At 45.7% G+C, this 13,540-nt stretch overlaps 1 protein-coding gene across 1 annotated transcript in view; it reads right to left on the reverse strand.

The window, feature by feature from the left end:
• MIPEP (mitochondrial intermediate peptidase) overlaps positions 1 to 13,540 on the reverse strand; it is a 151,771-nt gene that overhangs the window by 29,590 nt on the left and 108,641 nt on the right. Inside the window, exon 17 of the mRNA XM_011999931.1 lies at positions 709 to 830. Coding sequence (XP_011855321.1) covers positions 709 to 830 — 122 coding nt within the window. The remainder of the gene's footprint in view (positions 1 to 708; positions 831 to 13,540) is intronic.

Genomic DNA, 13,540 nt, shown 5'->3' on the forward strand with positions numbered 1-13,540 from the left:
CCCCAGACAGCACGGGATCCCTCACACTCCCCAGACAGCATGGGATCCCCCACAACCCCCCCCCAGATAGCACGGGATCCCCCACACCCCCCAGACAGCACGGGATCCCCCACACCCCCCAGACAGCACGGGATCCCCTGCATCCCCCAGTCACAGCACAGAATCCCTCGCACCCTCCAGGAAGCAAGGCATCTCCTGTACCTCTCCACCCGATGCAAGTGTAACCACTACCTGGCCTTTAGGAAGAGATTGGGAAAGCAGGACTACTGATCCTAGGCCCCCTACTTCCTCCCTACATGCCCCTAGCCTCTCCAGTGCCTTGTTCTCCCTCCATTCTGTGGAAAGGGGTGGGCGTCCTGTATCACGTGGTGAGGTCAGAAAAGCCAAGAAACCCCACAGGAGCGGCATGGGCTGCTTCACAGAGCACAGGAGCCCTCACACAACAGTTCCCTCAGGCCCCACAGGGCCACCTCCACACAGTGGCTGCAGGGCAGGGGGATGTCCAGGGTCACCATCAGCTGCAGGAAGCAGGAGCAAGATGGGTGAGAAGGGCCAAGCGGGATGAGGCTGTCTGCGGAGCTGCCACTTCCTGCTGGGCTTGGCTGTGTTCTGTGGGCTGCGGCTCTCCGAGCCCAGCTTCAGATGTAATGGAGTGGGGAATGACTGTGGTCCGAGGCGGGCACAGTTTAGAACTTACCCCCTTCTTACCTGTTGAAAGGATCCTGCAGAAAGCACTCCTTCCACACCATGGAGGCGACCGCTCTGGACATGAGGTAAGAGTAGTACTTAGCGCCATACCCCACGAGGTGGCTGAATCGCAGCTGCCAGGCCTGCTGAGAACAGAGACACAGCACGGGACACAAGTCAGCTTCCACTTGGAGAGTATCACATGTGAGAACACAGTGGAGACACGGAGAGACCCGTCAATGTTTTCACCTGCATTTTACCCCAGAAGGCTGTGTCACCTATGATATCACTATTCTCACATTTTATACACTGTTACGGGCTGAAGTGTGTCTCCTCAAAATTCACACGTTGAAACCCAAAGCCATACCTCAGAACGTGACTCATTAGGAGGCAGGGCCTCCAAAGAAGTGATTAAGTAAAAGTGAAGCTCTTAGACTGGGCCCTCGCCCAATCTCACTGGTGTCTTGGAAGAGGAGGAAAGCTGGATGCCAGGGTGTGGGCACTGAGGAAAGGTTGTCTCCAGGCCAATGGGGCCTCGGGAGAAGCCAGACCTGCTGACACCTTGGTCTGGATTTCCAGCCTCCAGAACAGTGGGAAGTAAATTTCTATTGTTTAAGCCACACAGGCTCTGGTATTTTGTGAAGGCAGCCCTAGCACACTAAGACACACACAAAGAAAATTTTGTATCACATAAATATAATCACAGATAGGTGTATGTGTTTTGCTCCAAATATATGGTTAATCTTCTTCATTGAGTGAGTTTAATTACGCTGATTATAATACATTGTATTTCACATGACTATCTAGAAAAACAGTAAAGTCAGGAGTTTACTTATTTTTAATAATTTAGGTAGTTCAGAGAGTTGTACTCTGCAATGATTCTCTGTTGCACGAACTGCTTTTCATGAACTCGTTTTTGTAACATAAAAACCTTCCATGTTTTTACCATAATTACATTTTACGACGAAACAAAAAGTCACAGAGGAGAAGGAAAATGGGACAGAATTTAAAAATCATAACTAGATAAAGAGGGGTAGTCTGGGAATGCATTCTTTTTTGTTTTTAGAAGAGACAAACGCTAAGAACCAAAGATAACCACCAGCAACTTGCCTCCCAGTGAACAAACTGTCTGTGGTCCCTCCTCTGAGCTCCTTCCACTTATTTTCTAATCATAAGACAGGAGAAGCAGACACCTAATTGTTTTCTACAAGTTCATCACTCTGGGATTCACTTCTGTGACAGAAACGTAGAGAAGACAGCCTAGAGACGGTGGCGGGAGTGCCAGTGGTGGAGCCGGGTGGACGTGCACATCTGTTCTGACCCGCTCGGAATGCCTGGTCATCAACATTGGAGGAGGGGATTTGGGGTCTGGCACACACAGAGAGAGCATCCATTCTACCTAAGGACAATGATGTAGTTATGATAGGAAAGGCCACATGGATTTTCATGGAAGGACACTGTTCCACTGGAAACTTCTTTTCCTAGGAATACTGCTCTTTCTCTGTTGCTACAGTGGAAAACATCTCCATTCCAACCCATCTGCAAGGGCAGGGCTACGCAAGCACAGCACACGAGCTTGCAATGGCGCGTCTGCTGTAACGTCACCCCAGCCAAAGCTGGGACTACGAAAACTGCCCTCGAAGGCTACACTTAGGACTTTAACATTTTTACTTTTCTGAAACAAATCTGACACGGCAATCATTCACTTTCTTCTCTCTTTATCTGACATAAACATTTCTTTTAAAAATAGAAGCTTGGGCCGGGCACAGTGGCTCATGCCTGTAATCCCAGCACATCAGGAGGCTGAGGCAGCTGGGTCACTTGAGGCCAAGAATTCGAGACCAGCCTGGCTAACATGGTGAAACCCTGTCTCTACTAAAAATACAAAAATTAGCCAGGCATGGCGGCACATGTCTGTAATCTCAGCTACTCGGGAAGTTGAAGCAGGCGAATTGCTTGAACCCAGGAGGTGGAGGTTGTAGTGAGCCAAGATCGCATCACTGCACTCCAGCCTGGGCGACAGAGCAAGCATCTGTCTCAAAAAAATAATAATTAAAAAATAAATAAACAAACAACTTTTTTAAAAAGCTTAACTTTTTTTAACCATGACAACAACACTCTTAACGAATTTGTTAACTCCCCAGAAAACAAACAATAAATAAAGTATAATCCTTGTTACAACTCTATAAACTAGGTAAGTGAATTCTAGTTAACATATCGAGCAGGAAACATTTTTTAAAATATGGTTACTTCATCACAGGAACGTGGCAGCATACTCCCTGTGTTCACTACACAGTGGCTTAAAAGACGCATGGCAATGCTAGTGACTCTCTGGTTGTGTCCAATTCTCCAAGACAGCTAGTTTGCCTGGGCTCAGCAAGGGCTCTGTCCTAAGGAAGGTGTGCAGGAACACTGCACGCAGATGAGGACATGGGGCCAGCACCTCCGAGGCACCGTGCACCTCCACATCCGCTCTCCTCTTTCTGTAAGAAGACACGATTGGAAGTCAGGTGGGCGCCTTGTGAGTGGTGTCCTGAAGGAATGATCCACGCCCCTTCCTTCTTGGGGATGCAGCCAGTCAGAAGTGTGGGCCTGTAACGGGGGCAGCCACCTCCTGCGCTGGGCTGGGGCACTTGCACAGCTATTGTTTTGGGTCTCTCTCACAGCAGCTAGACCTATATCCTACCTCACAAGATACCCCAACTGCAGGCCCAAGTGCCACCCCCACACAGTACCATGAAAACACAACCAACAGTGGGGCTGAGGCTGCGGGAGGTGCAACAGATGCACGCCCTTGGTGGAGCTGTGCCCTGCTGGGAGGAGCTGGACACTCAAAATGTGGCCTGCGCAGTCTTTTGTCAGCAAGGTCCGCCAGCATAGTGAAGGCCAGAGAAAGGAAGACATGGAATTTTCATCCTGTTAAGACGCAAGTGGTATTTAAACAAAAGCAAAGAGCCTAGGACCATCTATGAACTAAATTCCAGTGTAACAAACTTTGAATAACTACGTTTTTACTCAAAAGGCTTTAGAATTCATTTACAACAGATACACAGTTCCATGTACTTTGTCTTATTCAAAAGGGGTATTTGTCAGTTTTTCTGTTATGCTGGAATCCTAATCTACTAAGTGATGAGAACTCATGGACCACTGGTAGCCCTTCTCGTATGCAGCAGTTTGGATGCGAGGATATCTTCTGTAATGGAATACGGCCTGCTGTTTTAATCTGATACTGCACCAAGATACGAGCACTTGTACTACTGATGATAAGCGTCTCTCAGGGTGGACGCCCCGGAATTCGTAGCATACAGTTAAGGGGCTTTGTCTTTGAAATATTTTCTTCACGGTGATTTGCCAGAACGAGTTTGGCAGCCTTTGCAGTACAGAGCAGAGTTTAATTCTGTTTAGATTCCAGCTGAATACGGCTTTGTTTTACTTTGAAAGCAAGCCCACTTCAATAGTGGCATTTGATCTGAGCTAAGAAATGTCTTAAGTTCCCCGGTTTCATCAGCTCGTAACTGAGTTCCCACATCCCACATAAACAGAGTTATAAAAATAAGACCTTTCAGAACGGTAGAAAGAGACATCAGGATTTGTGCACGCACCACTTCCTGGACAGTCAGGGTCCGCCTTATCCTGACCCCCCGCCTGAATGCAGGTCTTCTGGTACACACATGCCCCGCTGTGTCTTGCTCTTTAATTACAGGTTTGGGTTCAGGACTACACCGCAAGACATGCTAAATAAATTATCTCCACCTGACACCTTTCATCATCGGTTTGCAAGTCTATGGCTGACTAAGACCTACAATTCTACTGTTGTTTGAACACAATTGCTGAATTCCTGCTAATTCAACCTAATATTAAGTCCTTATTACCGTTTCACTCATTCATCTGGAATAATAAAATATAGCATTTCATCTTAAGCTCTGGAGTTATATCCTCTTCCTTTTAAATTGAAGTTTTCTTCTTCCTAAGGGATATTTGTCAGATGGATAAAAGCTTTCACACTTCCTTCGATGTTTAACATGTGGATCTGATTTCAAAAGCAAACCATGAAACATCTTTGTAGTTATCCTTTTATTATGGTGAGAGACATAGATTTTCAAATCCCATTGCTATCCCAAGGCATGCCTATTTAAACTTTCCTTGAGTTAGATAATCTCAGCGTCCCATACGAAAGACAAAACCTGGAGCCAGCAAAGCAGCCTGTCGAGAAACCCATGCATATGGTCACTTGCTTTAGAACTCCAGAGAATGGAAGGCTCTTTGATCATTTTTACTTGCCTACAGCCCTTCTCTAATGCCATGATTTTCCAGGACCAGAAATGGAAAGGTAGCAACGGGCCACTTTATTTTCAGTTTCAAACACAGAACAGGGGCTAGTGCAGAGCAAGCACTCATTAACTGTGTGCTAGATACGGAATAACGGAACTAACCATTTCTCGTAATTATACTCTTCTTAAATTTTTTTAGAGACAAGGTCTCACTCTGTGACTCAGGCTGGAGCGCAGTGGCATGAGCATGTCTCACTGTAACCTGGAGCTCCTGGGCTCAAGCAGCCTCTCACCTCAGCCTCCTGAGCAGCTGGGACCACAGGTATGCACCACCATGCTTGGCTAATTTTTAAAATTTTTTTGTAGAGATGAGGGTTGTTTCCCAGCCTAGTTTTGAACTCTTGGCCTCAAGTGATCTGCTTACCTTGGCCTCGTAAAGTGCTGGGATTGCAGGTGTCAGCCACTGTGCTCAGCCAACTATACTCTTAAATAGTATACCATTTCTTCATGTCCAGCTATACATGTAGAGATGCATTTAGCTAAAATTTATTTTAAAATGATTTTATCACTGGAACATTATACAGCTGACTCTTGAACAACACAAGTGGATCCACTTATACGTGGATTTCTTTCAATGAATACAGTCGAATACATATTGGCAGACTCTGCATCCACACCCAAACACCGGTGGGAAATACAGTGGGGATGTGAAACCTGCATCTATGGAGGGTCGAATGTTCCTATCTGCAGGTTCCACAGGGCCAATCACAGGACTTGAACATGCTCAGATTTTGGTATCCATGGTCAGGGGCTGGATCCTAGAACCAATTCCCACAGATACTGAGGGACGCTCTACAGTAGTCCTCCCAACTCAAGTGAAATGGTCATAGCAGTTTTCCTACCCATGGTTCCAGTTACCTGTGGTCAACTCCAGTCCAAAAATAGGCAGGTGTACTATACTTACATATTGTGAGAGAGGGAGACACCACATTCATAACACTTTTATTACAGTATATAAGTTGTCCTACCTTATTGCTGTTAATCTCTTACTGTGCCTAATTTATAAACGTCACTTTATCATAGGTATGTATGTATAGTATATATAGAGTTCAGTACTATCTGTAGCTTCAGGCATCCACCTGGGGTCTTGAAATATATCCCTTGAGAATAAGGGGGGGATCCTATAAGCCACGAGTATAGAAATGCAGCCTATCACTTTGACGTGTGTTGTAAACTTCCTAAGGGCATGGTCGACATACTGTACCCACGTCTGGACTTACTGCAGCACTGGAAGCACAGTGGGAACTCAATAGCAATCTGGCGAATGAATGGATGGACAGATGGACACCATGGGATTCTTTCACAATGACACTCAATGTTACCGACAACTGGACACCTGACTGAGATGCAGAGCCCAGGAATAATAATTCTGGTTTATAAGATTGGTGTATTGGGTTGTACTACAAGTGCAATTTCATATAACTAATTTATTTTTGACTAGGGAAGTGAGTGGTATTAGGTTAAGAATGGTAGCAAAATATATTAAATACACTGACTGTATACCAATGATGACGTGACGCTGTCCGAGAGAGGACATTTCAAGGCCACCACACAACCACCATCCAAAAAGGCCTCTGACATGCAATAATCCTATGCAGTCCTCCAGAAGCATTTTTCTTCGCTGGATTCTTTTGAGCATTCTACCATATCTATTTTGCAGATAAGAAGACACTATGGTGTTTAAAAACAAATTTGGATCTTAGGCTATAAATGGTTTTTAAAAACCGTTCTTTAACTACATTATTTGCTAGATGATGTGAGATTTCTCAGGCTGATTTTGGGACCACATCTTCAGGTCTGGACCATGTAGAGAGTCTGAGCAGGGCTTCCTAGAGTATGCTTTCTATCTCCTTCAAGCCTTAGAGACTCTAAAGAAACAATGGGCTAGTCATACTGCACGAGCTCATGTAATCTTGTCGTTCACACTTCCACCTGTTGTAATTAGGTAACAAGGCAGGAACAAGCAAGTTCCTGAGCTTGTCTTCATAGAAAGACCATTCTGAGTTCTCACATTCTCTGTGTACAATATCACTGGTCTGCTAAATAAGATACATTAAATACTCCAGAAGTGTTTAATGATTTAACCACAAAGTAGAGCAAAGAACATATTTTCCTATTGGCCTCTCACGTCCATGCTCGCTCTCTCTCTCTCACTCACTCTCTCTCTTTCAATGTGTGTGCATGTTCCATGCATCACTGGGGACCAGTGCTTCTAAACGATAAAAAGTACCTACTGACAGTTTACCAAAACCCACGAAACAACAATGCCCAACAGACAGGTGTTCTCAATTTGGAATAGAAAGTGTTGTTAAGTGAAACAGTTACTGTGGTGGACACACTCTCACAAGGCCCCCATGACCTGTCCTCCTGATGGTCACATCTTTTTGAAATCTCCTCCCTTAAATATAGACAGAAGCTGCTTCTTGCTCCTAACCAACCAAATATGGCAGTGGTTTTGGTTGTCACTCCCATGAATACATCATGTTATCCAAGATGTCTCCATCTCGCTAGCAAGCTCGCTCTAGAAACACTCCTTGGTAGCTAGAGGAAGAAGGTGACCCTGTCGGGAAAGCCCACGGTCAGAGGTCTGGGGGAGGACCCCGGAAGCTGGGGGGCCCTCTGGGACGTGTGGGTAGCCTATAGCCAGCTGGTAAGAAGCCTGTCCTCAGTGCTATAACCGTTGGAAATGAATTATGCCAATAACCTGGGGGATGCAGCCAAGCCCCCAGATGAGACTGCAGCCCTGCCAACACCTTGCCTGCAGCCTTGTGTGACCCCCAGGCATAGGAACAGCTATACTGTGTTGACTCCTGATCCAAAGCAACTGTGAGATAGGCACTGTTTTAAGCCACTACATTAGTAGAAATTTGTTATACAGCAATTGAAAACTAATACCAATATCTATTTCTTAAAATGAGAGTTATGTTAAAAATCCTATTTTGAGAATAAACTTCTGAAAATATGGAAGGTGTATAAAGATATACCTTGTGTCTTTGTCGAAGTCTCACGCTGTCACCCAGGCTGGAGTGCAGTGGCACGATCTTGGCTCACTGCAACCCCCACCTCCCAGGTTCAAGCAATTCTCCTGCCTCAGCCTCCCAGGTAGCTGGGACTACAGGCCCATGCCACCGTGCCCAGCTAATTTTTTGTATTTTTAGTAGAGACGGGGTTTCACTATGTTGCCCAGGCTAGTCTTGAACTCCTGACCTCGTGATCCGCCTGCATCGGCTTCCCAAAGTGCTGGGATTACAGGCGTGGCCACCACGCCTTTGTAAATATTTCTTTTTGTAAATATTACCCTTTGTAAATATTTCTTAATTTTTTGTAAATATTTTAACAGCTTATATTTTATAAATAGACTTGAAAAGAATGATTTGCCAAGGCTAATGGCAGGGAGTAGTAAGTGTCCCTTCCTTCATTTTCCCCTTTTTTCCTTTTAGAAACAGAATCACACCCTTTTCCTGCTAAGTGTGAACAGGGCTCTCGACTGCTCTGGCAGTGACTGCGTCTCCCAGACACCCCGAGGCATGTGGCTGTGTGACTACATTCTTGAAAATGGCTGCGAGTAAAGGTGACGTGTGCAGCTGGGTTCTGCAAAAGGAAGCTACTCGCCCTCCTTGTCCTCTTTCCCCTTTCCTGCTAGCTTTGAAAAGGTGAAGACTGGAATCACCACCTTGGACTCAAAGGTGAACACCACATGTTGATGAAGCTACCAGCTCACTGGTTCTATCTGCTGGCTTGATAGGCAAGGGGAGGCCAAGTTTACACCCGGCTCGATTTCACATCACTGACACCAAAACTGACGTCTATGCCAGGTTCATGTGTGTATGTATGACACCTGTAACTTTTAACTTTGTTTCTACCGTGTCTGCTAAAATACATACCAAAACACACCACAGAGCTATTTTTACAGCTGAAAAGAAACTTCTTACACAAGCTATGATAAGTAAATGCTATAGTTTAAAATGTTGACCAGGCGCAGTGGCTCATGTCTGTAATCCCAGAACTCTGGGAGGCCAAGGAGGACAGATTGCTTGAGCCCGGGAATTTGAAACCAGCATGGGCAACATGGTGATAACCCATCTCTACCAAAAACACAAAAACAAAACAAAAACAACCCAAACATCAGCTAGGCGTGGTAGCCCACCTACAGTCCCAGCCACTCGGGAGGCTGACGTAAGAAGGATCACCTGAGCCTGGGAGCAGAGGCTGCAGTGAGCTGAGATCACACCAATATACTACAGCCTGGGTGACAGAGTGAGACTCTGTCTCAAAAACAAAACAAAACCCCACACAAAGTAGTATGGCAGGTGTGATGTTAACGACACACAAAATATTAACTAGGAGCACACTTCTTCAGTATGCTAACTTCGACTGTCAATGTAATTTATATGTAACATTAAAAAACCCCTGGAAATACAGGATTGTGTCTATCAAAAGCAAATCTATTAGCAGAGCAGGGATGTAACTGACTCAGATGGAAATACATTTATTAGATGAGACACAGAAAGATAACATGGATCTAATTAAGACAAATGAAAAACAAAAACCACAGAACAGGAACTAACAAATGCTTGCTCTTTTTCTTCCCGGTCAAAACTCCTTAACATTGCCTTTTCTCTCTCCTCCAACATCTGCTGAGAAAATGGAAGACTGCCCGTCATTCTAAAGGAACCCGTGCTAACACTGGGAAAGTGTCAGAGAAGTAACACAGAAAATAAGGACGTCCACGGTCAGGAGAGTCAGACCAGGACAGCAACACGGCCTCTGCAGGAACAGGTACTGTGTCTGAACCCCGATCAGGCAGCTCTGGGAGTCAATGAAACCCCTGAGGCACACGACAAGAAGGACTCTGTTTTTGTTTCCATGATAATCATAAGCCCTTAACTAAAGGAGGCGTGTCTGCATAGGATCAGAGAAAATCCATGAAAGGAAAAATGGAAAAGGACATGAGTGCCCTTTGTAGACCATGAGAATTTCTCTCCAGGCATAGAGCACAACAAAGAGTGATGCAGAAGGGACAGTAACTTCTCAATGGGAAGGAGTCCAAGGGCAGGTGCATCACCCACAGACTGCACACAGGTGTGCAAGGGAGCAGGTGTGTGGGGGGAGGGCTGTAACCGGGCTTTGTGGGCAGAGGCTCCATTCCTTTAGGGGCTCATGCCTTTAGAGCCCAAGTCTCCGCCGCCCATGGGGAATCAGGCAGCCTCTACCCTGTTAGGTAAAGCTGCAATACAAAATGGAGAGGGACAAATGGGACAATTTGATGTCACATAGGGCTGCTATGGTCCCTTCCAAAACTCATGTTGAAACTTTATCCCCAAAGTGGCAGTACTGAGACATGGGGCCTTTAGGAGGTGACTGGATCATGAGAGCCCTGCCTTCATAAACAGATTATCATGGGAGTGGGACTGGTGGGTTTCTAAGAAGAGGAAGAGAGACCTGAGTAGCCCGTGAGCACACTCAGCACCCTCGCCAGGTGAGGCCCTGTCCCCCTTCGGGACTCTGCAGAGTCCCCGCCAGCAGGAAGGCTCTCACCAGACGCAACTCCTCAACCTTGGATTTCCATGCCTCCATTACTGTAAAAAATAAACTCCTTCTCTTTGTAAATCACCCAGTTTCAGGTATTCTGTTATAAGCAACAGAAAATGGGCTAGGACAAGGGCCTACTGACTTCTTTCATTAAACAGGCAAGCGGAACCCTGGAATGGCTTCCTCAGACCCTGTCCTGCTTAGATTTCACTTCCTGTCACTCTCCCGTTGCTCGCTGTGCTCCAGACATGCCGCTGACTTGCTGGTCCAACAGCCTCCGGGTAAGCTCCTGATCCTAGCTCTCCTCTCTGCCTCAGACGCTCTTCCCCCAGGTGGATCCATATGGCTCATTCTCACTTTCCTCAATGTCTTTTCAGATTATGCTTCTTTAACAAGACCTTCTCTGATGATTAAAAAAGGGGAGCGGGTCAGGGTGCTGCCTCACTTAGTCCCAATTCCAGGCGCAATTGGAACAACTGGTTTCACGGCGGTTACCCTGCCCCCAGGCAGCTGGGACTCCAGTATCGAAGGCTGTGCAGATGAACTCCCACTCCACGCCCTCTTGCTCAGTCAAGGCCTAACTCCCCTGCCTGCGGCCTCGGCCTCCCCCAGGTGCTCTCTGGTGTGGCTGATCTACTGCAATCCGGCTGGAGTCCTCACCTTCACAGCCACTCGCCCCCTACCAGAGACCACCACTGCCCCCTCTCCATTAATCTAATCAGCCCGCACCTGGGATTATTTTAGTGGGAAGATTTATTGAAGAGGTAGTAGGACACACGAGTTTATTATTTTCTAATGAGTTTGTATTGTGCCTTTAAAGTCTTCATAGGGAAAACTGGAGAGGCTGTCCTAACTTCACCTCAGCATTGGCCCTGGCAGCAAGGACCTGCCCTGTGTCTTGTGCATGCTCTCCACCCTTTCCTCCGTACCTCTGCATGGCACACAGCCACTAGGCACAGAGACTTGAAATCATCCACCTTTCCACACCTCACTGAACTCACAACTGGCCAGCAGTGGACAGAGAGGACCCTGCCCTCGTGGCCGCACAGTCACTGGAGGGGACAGACAGTAAATCCGGGATGACCGGACAGTCACACTGCAGCAAGTGCCATGGGAATGCAGGCTCTGCACTTACCGGCTGCACTGCCAACACCAGATCCCAAAACCACCCTGACCGTGGCCCCACCCACCTCCTAGGGCTGCAGCACGGGCTACAGGAGAGAAGGGAAGGGAAAAGTGTGCACTGTGCTGATCCTCGGCATGGTCCAGTTTGTCAGCCACTAACAGAATCACTTCCAAGCAGGGCAGACATCAGACACCTCTTTGTATCAGCGACTAGCATGGTGTCTTCAATAAATACTCACACAAATAATGATAGAAGGAGTAAGAATAGTAGACATAAATGACTGTAATTTGGAAACAATTTACATCTGTAAGTTCAAATTCTTTTTCTATAATTAACCAGTTTCAATAATCGCTAAATTAAAAAGATACCAACAAATAGGTAACGTAACTAATTTAGTGACTACACACACACACACACACACACACACACACAGAGAGAGGTCTGCATTTCTCAAGTGACAAAACAAAATTAAAATAATACTGCTATTAGCTTCCCATAAGCTTAGGCCACGGTGTATGTGCGATATTGAAGAATGCATGCCTCCTACACAGGCTCTTCTCTAACAGTCATGTTTCATCGGAAACCCGTCCAATGTGGTGTTTGCACAGCCACATCCTCACTTCAGTGTCTCTTACCTATTAACCCTTACCTAATACCTCTAAATGGTTCACTCAACTTCCTTGATTTGAATAACTGCAGCTCCCCAAACTTACTTTCTCATTGTAATGGTGAAAAATCCCCCTAAGATCCTATTAAAAAGTACATCCTATTAACTTTCCTTTCCATTGCCTGAGAGGTAAAAAGCCAGACATGTGCAATTAGGAGGTGTGTCTTACTGAGGATTAAGATGAAACTGAATTAATAAAGACAATAAACACAACCTCACCTCAAGGAATCCACAACAACTGCCCCCCTACTTCCCATGTAAGGCATTCCAGAGCTTAGTAAGTCACTGCACATTCTAAAGGACAGCCCAGGGCTTGTGACAGTATGTCATCTGCAGCTCGTGTTACCGCGTGTATTTTGTTCAGAATAACTGACAGAAAGAAAGACTGTGACTGAGCCACCGAAATGACTGAGGCAGCCTGCAGCTCGTGTTACCGCGTGTATTTTGTTCAGAATAACTGACAGAAAGACTGTGACTGAGCCACCGAAATGACTGAGGCAGCCTGCATTCTATCAACACGTGATCAATCCTCCCTGGCCGTCTCATCTGAAGAATTTCCAAACTGCCTGATGCGACAGTTCTTAGCAATTTTTGTTTGTTTGTTTGTTTTACAAAAAAGAAACTGCTACAGTTGTGGCTGAAATATATGGAAAACTTGGGTAATGCCAAACAGTACATATTATGGAAATTTAAAAAACAGAGAAAAACATTCAACACCATTAGTTAAAAGTAGTATTTGCTATAAATAATGCTGCTGCACTGAAGTTATTCTTACAATTATTAGTATAAAAATAGAATCAATTAGCATTACTTTAAAATGCTGTAATAATACTATAGGTATTTTATATATAGAAGCTCTAGAAGAATAGTTGGCTTTCTTCTCACAGCTCGTAAGCTTGAAGGTTTGAGGTGTAACGCTGAAAGGATGTGTGGTGAGTGACAACTTGCTGAAGGCTGAGGTGAGCTGATGGCCTCGTATTTCCTTCTAGATCCATAGGTTACAATGTTAAATCTAATCCCTCAGAACACCCTTCCCAGGAAAGCCGGTCTCTAACTTCTATGGCAATTCAGTCTCCCCCTTCCCGGAAAGGAAGGGAGGCACTGAATGTGGCCATCACAGCCCTTCCCTGCTCTAAGACAGTGACTCTTCTTTGAAAAATTGAGATAAACGTCACACACCATATAATTCACTCTTTT

The sequence above is a fragment of the Mandrillus leucophaeus genome, unplaced genomic scaffold (genome assembly GCF_000951045.1).
Source record: "Mandrillus leucophaeus isolate KB7577 unplaced genomic scaffold, Mleu.le_1.0 Scaffold61, whole genome shotgun sequence".
NCBI classification, from domain to species: Eukaryota; Metazoa; Chordata; class Mammalia; order Primates; family Cercopithecidae; genus Mandrillus; species Mandrillus leucophaeus.